Raw genomic sequence first — 16150 nt, 5'->3', positions numbered from 1 at the left:
TAAATACAAGAGTTGCTTTTACAGCAGCTCAAGAGAGCGTTTCATTACACTCAGAATGTAGTCTCTTTCTTCATTTCAAATGCCAGCGTGGAGAGATCATTTTCCAAGCTGGGAATGATCTGAGGTCATTGATGCATGCAACTACTCCAGTTTAGGAGGGTGATGTCTGACCTTCATTTATTGCTGCACAGTGATTTGAGCAGCACCAACTGCAGACAAAAATTAGGCTGTTTAGATTGTTTATTTGATTGTATATTGCACATTCGATGTGTTGCCTTATTAATTTGACGAGATTAAGGCCTAGTTTATTGTATTTGGTGAGTTTGTGTCACTTTTTGAGGTATAGTAATGCTCTGCATATATGGATGGAAGTACTGTATATGTGGTGCAATGGGGGGCCTACAAAGATGATTGGCCCTGGGCCCATGGTGATTTAACCTGGCTCTGCTAAATAAACATGACATTGAATTATATTAGCTACTGCTTTCTATAACTTGTTTGGGTTATTTTGATTCCAGTAAATTAATTTCGTTTTCCTATAGCTTGTGTTTTGGCTGCAGTATGCTTGGTATTGGTAACATCATTTGTTTGGTTTCTTTTTAGTTTGCTACATTGGACTTTAGTGCATAAGTGCATGCCATTATGAGAACACCTGAAGACTAGGATTGAGCTTTATGGTGTTTGTGTCGAGGTAGAGGGGATGCTCCAGAAACTGAGTTGTCTTTTAGGGTTTCTGCAAAGTGGTAGCAGGGCCATGAGTTCCAGGTTCCAGCCCGGCCTCCGTCAAGCCCAGGAAAGTATAAAGGAATGTATGTCTTTCAAGAAAATGCATTTATGTTCAAAAGCATTTTTAATAATGAACATGCTTATTATTCACGTACAATCGTTGTACAATGTATACTCTTTTTAGTCTCTCTCACACTCTCTCTCTCTCTCTCTCTCTCTCTCTCTCTCTCTCTCTCTCTGTCTCTCTCTCTAGTCAGGCGTGTTACAGTAGCTTATAGGTCTCGTTCAAACTGAAATATGCAAACGAACGGCTCAGTGTGCATCTCCTCTCTCTCTTCTGTCTTCCCTTTATTCCTTCCTGTATTTCTGGCTGGTATCTACTTCCCCTTTCACTCAGTGTGGCTAACGGCATGTAGGCTACCAAATAAGGGCAGAGCCCTGTGTATGCACTCTGTTTCGATTCACTACTGACCTACCATTACAATTTAGGCATTTAGCAGATGCTCTTTATTCAGAGCAACTTACAGTAAGCAAACTAAACATATACATCAAATGCATAAAGACAGTGTTGTGCCTCAGTAATCTAGGATCATAGGATCCCACTTACACATCTGATAAGTTCCCCTAATTTGCAGGCATGTACATATTTTGTGTTGCTTTTCACACATTGCTGACAATGCAATAAAGCATCTCACAAAATATAAGCATGTTTCACAGTAATAATACCAGTACCAGTGCTGCTGGTAGGAATATTTACAGGTAGTTAAACCAAACACAAAAGTGTGTCTACATATTACTGTATACATTTGGAACAAGAAAATGTATTCTTCATCCTTTGTTCAAAGGATGAAGAATCAAAATAATATCAAAATACAATCTCTTCCTCTTCTACTATGTAAATATAGTAACAGGTCAGTATCATGTGCCATCTGTTCATATGTGAGTCTCTGATTTGGGTGTTACCGTGTCCTCCTCATAGACACAGCGAATGACCCAGATAAATGAAGAAAACTTTGATTTAGGGGTAAACAGTGTCTGCCTCATAGACACGAAGAATGACCCAAATAAAGTTAGGGGTTAAGTGTCTTGCTGCTGAGGCTGGGAATCAAACCTGGGACCTTCTGTAAGTACCCCCCCATTCCACTAAGGCCGCTCCAAACCTGGCCAGTATGAGCAATGAGTTTCACACAACATTGGCTGGTGGTAAGTCTACCATATATTTAGATATATATATTAGAGCTAATACTATCGATTATTAAAATATGTTAGGGATTTTATCCTGAGCATCCATGTTTACGAAACAGTGACCTCTAGAGAGTCACATGATTTGACAAGGGAGCAGGAGTTCTTTGAGAGACATGCATTAAGACCTGAGGCCGATTCTACTTCTAAATCCTAACAGTTTTTTGAAAAACGTATGTTTTTATGTCCCCCCCAATTATATGTATTTGGCCGTGGACCCCCAATTTTTTGCACCAATTTTCCCGATTTAAAAAAATATATCAGATCTGTATGTCTACTATTTTTGAATAGCCAAATAAATCTAAAAAGACACAGATGCGTTCCGGCTTTCTGGCTCAACTGAATCAATCGGCACTCAGCAGTCTCGAAAAAACTTAATTCTGACTTTAGATAACTCTGGATTCCGCATTCTTTACTCTGTCTAAACCCATATTATCTTTTTATATTTATCTGCCTTTTTATGTGTTCCTCTTTCTGTATTTTATTCTGAAAAGTATGACCAGAAGTGGTATGGCGAGCCTGAGCTGAGCTCAACAAGGATCTATTCTATGGACAAGAGACGTGACGTGCGACGATCAGGGTTGCCATGTCGGCTTATTATAAGCGAATGTGGGCTTGTTTTTCTGTAAAGTCGTTTGTAAATATTGGTGGTTGCAGTTGGTTTTGGGCTTGTTTCTAAAGTGTAGTTGCTCATTTGTTGGTCTTGCTTCCTAATGTTGTTCAAACCAGTGTTTCCAAACATTTTCATAAAAGGACCCCCAAATTAAGAAATTAAGTATTTGTCTGCAGACACCCATCTTGAAACCATGTTATGCCAGGGACCCTAAACCCATACAATGTTTGTGTTAAAATCTTTCAAAAATGTTCCCACATTTTTCCACATCATCTTCAAGATTTGTTTGAAAATAGCCGACGCATATAGGTTTAAAAAGTGCTCATGTGACCTAAGCTAAGTTGCTTCTTTTGGGCTTGTTTTCATAGACATGGTTGCTTGTTTCTCTCGCGACATCTGAGAGACAGAGACCGGCGGTGAGACCGACCACGTTCATTCATAGTTGTGGAGTCAGACAGACTATGATTATAAACCCTAATGTATTGGAAGAGACCCAGAACCTAATTGTTAAGAGATAGTTGTCATTAAAGCAACAACAGTAGAGCAGAGATGCATAACTTTCTATGTTGAAGTCAGTCAGTGGTCAAGAACTACACACAAACTGACAGGCAGGTCTGTAGTATTCACTTACTTTATCACTACTCCGGGTGTGTATTTGAAGTCACACGCACACGCACACGCACTCACTCTTCGTAATCAAACAGGGCAGATATGACAAATAACTTAAACATAAAGAAATTAAAGACATTTAATAATTGTATTCTTTAAAAAAAAAAGTAAAAAAAAATATCAAACCAACGCGAGCAACTTCGTGAGGCGTTGTAAGCTTGTATCAGACTATTTCTGCTATTTTTGGAAAATGTTTGAAAATGTATGAACATTTTTCAACATGGAAACGATTATGATGATTATGCAGAATAAGATTATCTCAAATAATTGCGATTAGGCAATTATGTAATAATTGTGACAGGCCTACACACAACTCTGATTAATGTTAAATAGATACAGTAGTTTAGTTATTCAATACTCTACTTGGTTGACTCAAGATGACACAAGCTGTGAACACAGGATGTGGAATGGTGCAAGACCAGGCAGTTACCAAGTAATTGAATCATTATTTGTCTGATGGTAATCTATACTGTTTTTCTTCGTGTAAAAGTGGGTAACATGCACTTGCTATACATCCCATGTCTATAATGCTTTATAAACATACTTATAATGCATTAAAATCTACTTATAACACTGTATCATTCATTTATAGTGAGCCCCCCCCCCCCCCAATCCTGACGTGACCCACAGGTTGAGAACCACTGACTTAAAGCACCCAATGAACTTAATGACTTATAATCACACTATATTGCATTATAAAAGTGATTATAATATATTATAACATTATTATAATGTATTACAACTATGGCAATTACACTTACAATACTTACTAAAACAAATGTCTATGAGTGTCCAGCATTTATGAAATATTAGGATACTTGACAGTATAATTTATTATAAAATGCTTTATAATGTGTCATTATTGTTATAAAGTATGATGATTATTTATGAGTTCTTATAACTATAATTATACAGCGTTGTAAGTAGATTATAATGCCATATAAGTATGTTTATATTATAGACATGGGATGCATAGCAAGTGCTACCATAATGGTTGCATCCATATAGAAGCATTGAACCTGTCTTTAATCATATCAATTCAACATTTGCATAATTTGTGCCTGCAAAGTGTCACTAATAATAAAGATTTACTTGACCTATTATAAAAAGGCCTTCAATTCCTCTTCTTTCCAGATCAGCCTGTGTGAGATGGTGGAGATGAACTATCCAGATCCAGCCATGGTTGTTGATATTAATATTAAAAAGGAGGAACCCGAAGACCACCAGGAACTCAGTATGTTTCATACTAATTTAGTTTTTTTGTTTTGTTTGTTGCTTGATTCTGAAGAATATACATATTATACATTAAAGTCACCCTATTTTTAGAAAAACACTAAACTAAACCTTGCCCTGGTGAATGAGATGTTAGCTCTCAGCTCTGAACTCGACACGATCCGCCTCGCTGACAACAAACTATCATTACACCTGGGTAAAACTGAATCCATCCTCTTTGGGTCTAGTACTAACCTTAGCAAGGCTGAGAGCTTCACAATCAAATCGGGTGATGATGTTCTCACAAGAAAGGAGGAAATTACCTACCTGGGTTGTCTTGGAGGCAAACCTCTCCGGTGATAAAATGGCCGAAAGAGTGATAAAAAAGGTCAACCAAAGAACACGCTTTTTGTATAGGATTCTCTAGTCAGTAAGAATACCTTGATGATTCTTGCAGGGGCCCTCATACAAGGTCATTTTGATTATGCATGCTTCTCATGGTATCACAACACCACCAAGGCCTTAAAAACAAGACACAAAACCCATCTAACCCCTGCTCATTTTGCTAGGATTGGATGGCTTAGGGTTGAGGACAGAGTACAGCAACTTACAATGGGCATGGTCTACAAGATACGCCACAACATTGGGATCCCCCTGTATTTGTCAAAATACTTCCAAAACGTAAATTAAGTCCACGATCACAAGTTCACAACACCAGAGGCAGCTCCACGGATCATGTTCAACCCAGATTTGGCTCAACAAAGGGAATTAACTCGTTCTCATGCTATTCAACAAAAATGTGGAATGCCCTACCAAAAGGAGTAAAGGAGTGTAAAACCCTACTCACTTTCAAAACTGCCCCAAACAAACACCTTCAGGAGGCTGCAATTCCAAACTGGCCCCTGTCAAAGTCTTAACTTTCCCTTGTTTTTCTCTCTTGTACATATTTCTTATTTTTCATACCAGTAACCTGTAAGCTGATTGTATGACGTTCTGTATAGTAGTGTGTATATCTGTCTGTCTCTATATGTCATCATGATTTGTGTGTCTGGGGATCTCATTTTAAACAAGCTTAGTGCTTTATGAGCCTTCCAGTTTAGTAGACCTTGTATTGTGAATCTGTACTTCCATGTACTGTTTTTCTCATGTCTTACTAAATAAAGTACATCAATCAATCAATCAATCATAGACCTGCTGGAATTTCCCATCAGCGTGTCAGGAAGTCCTCTGACAGTCTAACTTAGACAACAACAACACATATGTGGTTGGTGGTGTGAGACTCAGTAAGACACAGCTCCTCCTGCCCCAACAGGAAATGCAGCATAAAGAGGGGCCGAGCTGCTGGTGTCTGGCAACGAATATAAACTCCACCAGCCACAAGGGGGCGCAGTTACACCAAAATGAAAATAAAAGGGAGCCTTGCATACAGTAGATGAACCCAACATATATACATGAATTTTGATGGACTTCAAACTCGCAAGACACTTTAACACCAAAGCATAAATTAGGCACATTGAGTATTAAAGTCCTTATGCAATTCCTTCATTACAGACCAGTCTGTGAAGTACAGACTTCAGGTGGAGATGAACTCTGCAGATCCAGCCATGGCTGCTTCTATTAAAAAGGAGGAACAGAAAGACCAGGAACTCAGTAAGATTCATATTCTCTGTTAATTTACCTCATTCTGTTGTGTTGTATTTCATTTATTTCTATCTGAGAGAATGTACAAAATACAAAGGAACCATTTTCTTTAAGGCCTAAAATAAAAGAGAGAGCATAACTGAGCCACTGTCTTGCATCATTCATGCTGGAGTGCTGCCATTTTTTCAACCTTGTGTGGTTCCTTTCTTTAAGTCGTTTCTGTGGCTGAGCACGTGCACCTGCTCATGTTCCAAAGAGAAAAGATTATTTGTACCATTTCCATCTGTTGTCCCTGGGCAGGTGGAGATACAACATTTGCTGCTAGATTGTAGATTATTTTATATGCACACAGGCAACCTGGAAATAACTGTCACTCATGCTTGCACAGTTCTATTGACATCACAACTGTGATTTTCTTAAATGCTTGTTAAAACGATCAGAATACATATTCCTTTGCATCTGCCGTACATTAAAGACATTCCAACAGATGTTTTTTATATTTGCATGATTATTAGCAGGAGATCTGTGGTTATTTCTCTGCGCCGGTAGCAATGTTCCATATAAAGTTTGTAAGGAATTCTTCTACCTTACCTCTGAAGAATACATCTGATTTAGCAAATGTTCATTTTAAAATGGATCATTGTTTTCCTCCCCTCTCATTTGACAGTAAAACTGATATTGGTTTTAGGCAAGAGCCTTTTAATAAAAATGTTGTCCTTATTTAATTCCTTAATTCCAGACCAGTCTATGGAATCCCGACTGCAGGTGGATATGAACTCTGCAGACCCAGCCATGGATGTTTCCATTAAAATGGAGGAACCTGTTAGTGTTGTTATTAAAAAAGAGGAGCCTGTTAGTGTTTTTATTAAAAAGGAGGAGCCTGTTTCTATTAAAAAGGAGGAACCTGAAGATCACCAGGAACTCGGTAAGTTTCATATTGGTGCATAGCATCATTATCTCTGCCATTATCGCTGGATCAATCAGTGCCAAATTTAGTGTGCCAGTAGGCCAAAGAAGTACATCCACACATTTGTTTTCTTCACACATGATTTGTATGTCTTAGCAATTCTGAGAAACAGTAAGACAAATATAACACCTACGCAGATAGCCATTGTTTGGCATGAACGGCGATGGTTTGTGTTGGTGAGTGATGTCAGACCAGCCTATGCATATAGGTTGTTACCTACTCAGAAGAGACAGAGTTACATATTATTACCACCACTACCACCACTGGTAAGCATACTAGAGAGCCCAGCCACCACCGGCACAAGCCATTACCAACCAGTAAGCATGGGCGGCGAACAACCACCACAGTCTGCTGCCGATGTAGAGAGCCTATCCAGCCTGGCAGGCTTAGCTTCCACAGGAGATAAGAAGGTCATCGCAACAAGAGTCTTGGGTACAGTGAAATGGTTTAATGTCAGGAATGGATACGGTTTCATCAACAGGAATGATTCCAAAGAGGATGTTTTTGTACACCAGACGGACATAAAAAAGAACAACCCAAGTAAATACCATCGCAGTGTTGGAGATGGAGAAACTGTGGAATTTGATGTTGTTGAAGGGGAGAAAGGAGCAGAGGCAGCCAATGTCACCGGCCCAGGAGGTGTTCCAGTCGAAGGGAGCAAGTATGCCCCTGATAGGAATCGCTTCAGACGCTACCCCCGCAGGAGTGGCCCATCCCATGACGGAAACTATCCAGACAGCTACCATCCAGGTTACCATCTGCCACTGGTAAACATACTAGAGAGCCCAGCCACCACCGGCACAAGCCATTACCAACCAGTAAGCATGAGCGGCGAACAACCACCACAGTCTGCTGCCAATGTAGAGAGTCTATCCAGCCTGGCAGGCTTAGCTTCCACAGGAGATAAGAAGGTCATCGCAACAAGAGTCTTGGGTACAGTGAAATGGTTTAATGTCAGGAATGGATACGGTTTCATCAACAGGAATGATTCCAAAGAGGATGTTTTTGTACACCAGACGGACATAAAAAAGAACAACCCAAGTAAATACCATCGCAGTGTTGGAGATGGAGAAACTGTGGAATTTGATGTGGTTGAAGGGGAGAAAGGAGCAGAGGCAGCCAATGTCACCGGCCCAGGAGGTGTTCCAGTCGAAGGGAGCAAGTATGCCCCTGATAGGAATCGCTTCAGGCACTACCCCCACAGGAGTGGCCCATCCCATGACGGAAACTATCCAGACAGCTACCAGAGTGACAATGTGGGTGAATCTGGCAGTGGAGGTCGGCCAAGGTTCAGACAAAGGGGTCCAGCCCATACCAGACTCCTGCAGGACGGAGAGGAGGACATAGAGAACCAGGGTAGCAAGGGTGGCCAGAACCAAGAGTCTCTACCAGCACAACTACCGTCACAGAAACCCACGGGCTGGCGCCAAGCCCGGGCAGTATGAAAAGGAGGCCAAGACAAGAGGAGGCCACCCATCCATTGAGAAAAAGTCTGCTCCGGAGGCCCAGCAGGGCAGGGCTGAGTTCAAAAGAAGGAAGAACCTTTGCAGCAAAGAGAACTGTTTGTGATACCTGGTTTAGGGCCTCTTTTGTTCTCATTATTATGTTTTCGCCCCTGTCTGTGTGTCTGTGAGCAGTAGCTAATCTCACTGCACACTGCACTGATTAGTGTGAAACCTTGCACGGGCATTACCAGTAAGCCAAGAAGAACCAATTAAATAGATTAAAATCAATTAAAATTGATTACTAAATTAGTTGGCAACTAATTCAATAGTCGATTTTTTTCACTTTGTGCAGCTCAACTAATCAGAGTTAGGAACGAGCCATTTGCATTTCCTATGCACATGCACAATAGCGCAAAACATGTATAGTCTGCGAGAATTTCGCCCTCAACATCAAAGCAATATCTGTAAGTAAGATGGACTTTGCTTGGAATGGGAGCACGTCCACACGGTGTATACGCCGGTAGCTTGTTTGCTAGAGAAATTGTCTGTGGATCCCGTCTGGGGCCGAAACGGGTTGTGGGTGTATCTGGTGTGTATGTATGTGTGCAAATGACCAGAAACAGTAGGCGGGCTCTTGACCGGATCAGAGCACTGAGCAGTAAACCAGGCTGACTGAAAAGCCTGGTGATGTGAGGTTACTTCTATGGAAGCATGTGAATCCAGTTAAAACTTTCATAGCGGAACACGACCTGTTTAGTGTTGCTTACGCACTCATTGATGTTAATAACTTGAGATTGTTTGGGAATGAATGTATTTTTAGAAATTACATATTTGAGTTTAAAAGAGTAATGTTAACCGTTAGTTTAGCCTAACAAATGTATTTATTGTCTCCGCCAGGCCGAAAGGCATGTCCAAGACTATGTTTTGCACCCTGTCCGTCCGTCCGTCCGTCCGTCCGTCCGTCCGTCTGTCCGTGTGTGTGTCCGTCCTTCTGTCTGTGAACAGCTAATCTCTGGCACCGTTGGCTTGATGGCAGCAAAACTGTGCACATACACACAGACCGATGAAGAAATGGCATTTGAACATTTTTAAATCGGCCTCATGGTGGCGCTATAACAGGCCAATTTGTGTTTTTACCTATAAGATGTGTGTAAAACTTTATGTGCACACCCTAGAGGACAAGAAAAACCTTCGCCCTGCATTTTTCACATCTGCCTTTTATAGCGCCACCATTATAAGATCTTTTTAAATATTATTATTATTATTTATCCAAATTTCACGCAAATCGGTACACATGATCTCTATAGTCATGTGATTAAGACAGATCTGTTTGATTTTTCATATTCCATCCTGATTGCCGATTTCGGAACATTGCTGGCCCACAATAACCTACCTGACCTAGCGGAGACCTGTGCTCCGATGAGCACTTTTTCTAGTTTAATCAAATTTATGCAGTCAGAAGAAGAGTAAAGGTACCATGGTTGGCTTTTATTTAGATTTTTTTTGTCTTTCATATGTGTACATGCCTAAAACAGTCTCAAACAAAATGTAATTGATAATTTAAATCATGACAGATTAATCGATTATCAAAATGTAACTATTATTTTATAACACTATTTTACCAGTTACTCCCAGTAGCATACCCGAACCAGTTTGAGTTGCAGATATCCTTATTGAATATTATTAAATGTGGCGTGTGTGGCTTTCACATTTCAATGTTAACAGGTGCGATTTGTCCCAAAGTGTCATGTTACGTCACGTCCCTTTTGCGTTTCACATTGTCTGTCTTAGATGTGACATGCCCATAGAAGACCACTTGAAACCAGAAAACCAGAAAAAAAAGTGTTTCTATTTGATGTACAGTATGCAGCATCAGCCAGCCTAGAGCCCACCTACTCCAAAGCTGTATCTGGTCATTTCCACACACAATTATGTTTTACACTTTTGTCTTGCTTTTAACAATTAGAGATTATTATGTTTTATGGCATGGCTCTGTGGCACCACATTTCTTTGCCAGTAGGTCAAGGAAGTACCTCCATTCTTTTTTCCCCCACTTTATAATTTTTTTCCCCACGCTGTACAAATCAGCAGTTATGAGAAACCACTGTCCGGCCATTTAAAATGATCTGCTTGATGTCAAAACTGTTGAATTTTGATCATTTTTGTCTGCTGAAGCATAAATGAGGTATGTTGAGTTTATTATGTATAAAATGTGCTTTCATTTCAGACAAATCTGTGGAGTCCAGACTGCAGGTGGAGATGAACTCTCCAGATCCAGCCATGGATGATGTTTCTGTTGAACAGGAGGCACCTGAAGACCACCCGGATCTCAGTAAGTTGTATACTGTCAATGTTCTCACTCTCAATTTGTTTTAGTCTATTCTGTTATCCATCATCATTTTCTTCTCATGTAAAACTTCAATTAAGCATTACTGTATCTGTCTGCTCTTTTTTAATTTTTTTCACATGGATTTATTTTTTGTTTGCTTGTCTTTGCATTGTATCTCATTCATATCCTGACATTTTCTTTTTGGCTTTCCACACCAAAGTCAGCTGATATGATATTATAATTTTCTCCTTTTAAGGACGTTAAAGGTAGGGTAAGTGATATTTTTTGTTAAAATAAATGTGAAATTGCTTCATATTCTGATAGTACTCATTGCTATAGAGTGTTTGCTCAGGAACAGGGGTCTCCCCGTCCCTCCAGTTTCTTGATTAAACAGAAAATGCATTTTCCAATCAGGAGAGAGAACTCACACAGGATACAGATTAAACAAGTGAAATTGGCAGTGATGACAAAGACATCAGCAGACAAAATTGGAACTGGAACACTATTAAATTGAAGCTGATAAATGGGTACTTTCTCCTGATTGGCTGAAGATTGACCTCCCCCTGAAAATATATTTTCTGTTTATTAAAGATCAGGAGAGACACAGAGACCCCTGATACTGAACAAACACTCTATAGCAATGATTACTATCACAATATAATGCTTTAACCTTTTAACAACAAAAAAAAGTTTTGTTTTAACCAAAAAATATCGCTCACCATATACTGATAACGTTTTTCCTTCGCTCTCATTTCAAAATAAAACTGATGTTGATTTTAGTTGAGAGTTATGTTTTTTTCATCCTGAAGAAAGTTGAACTCTTAACTTACTCGCTGAATGCATGAAGCTGACTCTTATGTGTGATTTAGACTAAATAGAAGTATGAATTGCTGTCATTAAAAGAGAAATTTGCTGATTTGCTAATATATTTGTATCTATATCTATAGCTGTATCTATTTGACCCTCCTTCATGCTGCTCCAATTTTCATGTCACTTTATTCATATACCTTACCTTGCTTTATTCTGTCCTTTAAGCTGTTGTCTTGTATAATTGTATTTATGTTGTAAAGCACTTTTGTCTCCTTGTCTATCTCAGATACCTTACCTGTCCTGTCCCCAGTGAAACCAAGACATCTCTCCTGTGACCAGTGTGGAAACCACTGTCTGCTTTGAGGAATCACGAGAGAGTTCACATTAGAGAGAAGGCTTGCCGCTGTGAACTGTGTGGAAAGAGTTTTAATAACACGGGAAACTTTAACAAGCATAAGCTCATGCATGCTGGAGAGAAACCATATTCCTGTAAACACTGCGGGAAGACTTTTACTCAGTATGGAAACTTGAAGAATCACCTGGTCATCCACACTGGAGAGAGGCCTTACAGCTGTGAAGAATGTGGGAAGAGTTTTACTCAGTTTGGAAACTTAAAATCTCATCAGCGCATCCATACTGGAGAGAAGCCTTACTCTTGTGAACTATGTGGGATGAGTTTTACTCAGTCTTCAACCTTGAAGACTCATATGCGTGTACATACTGGTGAGAGGCCGTACTACTGTGATGTATGCGGGAAGTGTTTCACCCAGTCTGATAGCTTGAAAACGCATCAGCGCCTCCATGCTGGAGTGAAGCCTTACTCCTGTGACCAGTGTGAAAAAACCTTCCTAACAATGGCTAATCTCAAAAAGCACCAGAGAATGCACACTGGGGAGAAGAAGATGAAGAAGAAACAGCCCAGGATTAGACCCAGGGCCGTTTCTGTTAGCACGGAGGAACCAGTGAATCACCAGGACATCAGTACGTTTCTTGTTTTCCTTTCCCTATTTATTTCCCCCCCTTAGCTGCTGTTAATGCCTATTGTGGTTGCATTTTTTCTTCTTTTCCCCATTTCACATGAAAGAAGAAGAGCAGAGATACAAAACATTTTGATCGGCCCAACAGTTTTTTATTGATATTATAGAATTATAGCTTACAGTAGTATGTGTTTCTGAGAACTGAAATGCTGATTGCGAACGCGGCAAAGCCGCGCCTCCGCCCAAGTGGAGCATACTATGAAACTCTGCTCGGCTTGTGTGTGTCTCTGTGTGCAATACTGTGCGTGCACTGCCTGTGTGCAGCCACAGAGTGCGCCAGAGTGCAGCTACAGTCAAAACACACACACACGTCCTTAAATACACAATATTTTGGAGCTGCGTTCGCTTCCAGCGTTCGCGCGTCTTACTTGTTTAAAGAAAGGGCTTCAATATTTTGAGAGACACACCCACTCAAGGAGACGGGGGCAGCTGTGTGTGTGTGTGTGTGTGTGTGTGTGTGTGTGTGTGTGTGTGTGTGTGTGTGCGTGTGCGTGCGTGCGTGCGTGCGTGCGTGCGTGCGTGCGTGCGTGCGTGCGTGCGTGCGTGCGTGGGATGCTATGAAGTGAGTTTTGTAACTTTAGAAAGTATCCTTTTGACAACAACAGAGTGGATTACACAAGTTTAACATGCTCTTCTTATTTGGGAAAACAGCCTACCACTCTGTGAAGGAAAAGTCGATTCTGAAACAAACTTTTCAGCCGTGGTTTTTCGGTCCTGTACCTATGTCCATGTTGTAAATATTCCTGACTGCAAATAGCACCTTTATAGGTCAGGACATTTCAAACAAATAGTTAGTGTAAGAGCAGTTTTTCATTTTAATTCATCCTAAAGTCACCTGGAATGTCAATTATTTTATTCCAGACCTGTCCGTGGAGTCTAGACTTCAGGTGGAGATGAACTCTCCAGATCCATCCAGGGCCGGTTCCATTGAACAGCAAGAATCAGAAGACGCCCAGGACCTCAGTAAGTTTCATACTTACTCTGTTTCTTGTGGATGGATTCTCTAATACAAGCAGGGCTCTATGTTACCTTGTTTTCTTCCTTGCCTGCCGAAATTACATTTTTAAGTGACACTTTAGTAGAACCTTGGATTTATATCTACCTGGGCATTGTGGGCATGCTATAAGTCCAAATATTGTCAGTTATCTTTATCTGCTTTATCCACAACTGCTTTCCATGAGTGCATGGTTGCCTCCTCTGTTGGTTTGTTAATGGGTGAACATTAGAGTTCTCAGTTTCTATTTAGTCACTTTATTAATACATTCTGTGCTTTATTCTGTCTTTAGTCTGTTTTTGAAAAGTGCTTTACAAATTAAGTTTATTAAATGTATTATTAACTGAGATGAGCAGATTTGGAATAGATTTAGGGGTTGGGCCCTTGATTCTTGCGCAATGCATTCTCATACACAACTGTTAGATTCTGACTGAGAGCTGGAATACTCAATATAATGAGTAATGAGGAGGTTATTGCTGGGCTAAATAACCCATCAGTGCTGATTGCACATCCACATAATGAGAAACATATTTGTTTATTATACATGTCTTCAAATAAAATCAAATAGCAATACATGTTATTTGCTAAATAATCTCACCATGTCTATCTCAGATACCTTACCTGTCCTGTCTCCAGTGAAACCAAGACACTTCTCCTGTGATGAGTGTGGAAACCACTTCAGCAAACTATCTGCTTTGAGGAATCACGAGAGAATTCACATTAGAGAGAAGTCTTGCCGTGTGGAACTGTGTGGTAAGAGCTTTAATAACACAGGACATTTTAACAAGCATAAGCTCATGCATGCTGTAGACAGACCATATTCTCTCAAACACTGTGGTCAGACAGCACCTGACACGTCTAGAGGGAATGCACATGGACGTACCCTGCTGTCCCCAGGTGAAGCAAGGGGCCAATCAACAGCTACAACTAGGAGGGACACTGATCCTGGAACAGTCGGTGATGAGATCCCAGATGTTTGTAGTACTGAACGTTGCCAACCATTAACATCTCCACATCAGGCAGACCTGCAGCACCACACTGAAGGAGAGGGAGGGTATATACCTGGGCAGGTGTATAAGGAAGGGGTGCGTCCGGTACGCCAACGAAGACCACCAAAGTGGTCAAATGATTACAGCATAGAAACAGAATGACTTGAGAAAAGGGTTACTCAGACAATATTCTGCTGACCTCTAGCACCATCTGGTGGTGAGTAACATGCAGGTCTAGTTCAGTGGTTCCCAACTCTACTAGTGCTATGATAAAAGTTGATACAAATAGAGGTTATTGATATAGTCACCGAAGTAGACTAATAATGTGAGTGGGCATACAGGAAATTATACTACAACTGTGAGTGATTGACAAACACATTATGTTTTCGTGGTATTGTGTAAATATTGCGCACAGTGTGTTTTTGCACTGAAAGACTGAGGCACATTTGTGCACATATGAGCAGGGGGATGTCTGTCTAGTTTACATACTGTATATGAGGTGTCTGAGGATTTATGAGAATACACCTTTATTAGACATTAATGAAAGTATATAATCATTACAAAAAAAGAATACAGAATACAGACAAATCACAATTAAAACTAATTGTGGTGGTACATTTGACATCCTGCCTGAGAGCATTTTGCTCTTAGCTGTTCTTGCTTTTTAAATACATTAATATGTCTCTCTGAGGAAGTCTGGTGTCTTAGAGATTGACAGCTGCAGGATATGCCTGTGGTGGCAGACAAAACATTCTGCGTGGATAATACCTTTCCATCTTTGTATGCAAAATCATGATTAAGATGCATTTTCAAAATGTTTATTTCACAGATATTTTACTTGCATATGCCAATCAAATGATTGTGTTTAATGTAATGCTAGCCTAAGCTTAATTTATATTCATCGCTCAATGGTGTTGCTTGACAAATAGAACCTACAAGAATCTACAAGGTATCAATGCATTGCAGTTTTTAGATGTGCATTAAAATTTAAATATTTTGAAATCTTCAGCGCAAGGTGCAATGTCGCACCACTTCTTACTGTTTTGATGCCAGTAGATGTGGGACAATTTCTATTACATTACATTACAGTCATTTAGCAGACGCTTTTATCCAAAGCGACTTACAATAAGTGCATTCAACATAGGTAGGGAACAAAACTACTAATCATCAGAAGTCTTAAGTGCATTTCCCGTAAAAACAAGCAACCAAGAGTATACCTAGCGCTAAGGTGAAAGTGCAATATATCTGCTACCTACTTTCTTAAACAGATGAGACAAAATAGCAAAAACAAGTGAGCACGCGCTAATACAAAAAGTGTATCGACTAAACAAGATCTAATAAAACAGTACAACAATAGTTTGTACAACTAGTTAACAACAATTATTACTCAGAATAAATTGTCTACGATAATTCGTTTTTGCACAACCAATGTTTCGTTTAGTTTTAGTTTTGTTTAGTTTTGAGTTGGGTAACACT

At 40.0% G+C, this 16150-nt stretch overlaps 3 protein-coding genes across 5 annotated transcripts; all 3 read left to right on the top strand.

The window, feature by feature from the left end:
• The first annotated feature begins 4409 nt into the window (after positions 1-4409).
• Positions 4410-12069, top strand: LOC311041969 (uncharacterized protein). 2 transcript variants are annotated; one of them, XM_084052464.1, is made up of 5 exons: positions 4410-4484; positions 6014-6112; positions 6843-7028; positions 10743-10847; positions 11941-12069. In XM_084052464.1, exons 1-5 carry the CDS (start codon positions 4430-4432, stop codon positions 12015-12017), a joined length of 522 nt encoding a protein of 173 aa, XP_083908590.1. In that variant the 5' UTR covers positions 4410-4429; the 3' UTR covers positions 12018-12069. The 2 variants fall into 2 exon arrangements, with proteins under 2 accessions (XP_083908590.1, XP_083908591.1); XM_084052465.1 differs by lacking the exon at positions 6014-6112 and having other exon boundaries at positions 4414-4484.
• On the top strand, positions 7394-8515 carry LOC311038588 (uncharacterized protein; the record flags this gene model as incomplete). Its single annotated transcript, XM_084048161.1, has 1 exon — positions 7394-8515. One exon carries the CDS (start codon positions 7394-7396, stop codon positions 8513-8515), a length of 1122 nt encoding a protein of 373 aa, XP_083904287.1.
• On the top strand, positions 11991-15721 carry LOC311041968 (uncharacterized protein). Of its 2 annotated transcripts, XR_014600442.1 has the most exons (4): positions 11991-12635; positions 13553-13654; positions 14298-15164; positions 15222-15246. XR_014600442.1 is itself a non-coding variant. In XM_084052463.1 (3 exons), the coding sequence occupies exons 1-3, from the start codon at positions 12116-12118 to the stop codon at positions 14834-14836; spliced, it is 1161 nt and encodes a 386-aa protein (XP_083908589.1). In that variant the 5' UTR covers positions 11991-12115; the 3' UTR covers positions 14837-15721. The 2 variants fall into 2 exon arrangements, 1 of the variants encoding a protein (XP_083908589.1); XM_084052463.1 differs by having other exon boundaries at positions 14298-15721.
• Positions 15722-16150: the final 429 nt, after the last annotated feature.

This window comes from Gymnoscopelus microlampas (genome assembly GCF_963454915.1).
Source record: "Gymnoscopelus microlampas genome assembly, chromosome: 3".
Lineage (NCBI taxonomy): Eukaryota > Metazoa > Chordata > Actinopteri > Myctophiformes > Myctophidae > Gymnoscopelus > Gymnoscopelus microlampas.
The sequence above is the reverse complement of the archived record's forward strand: the minus strand, read 5'-3'. Positions and strand labels throughout refer to the sequence as shown.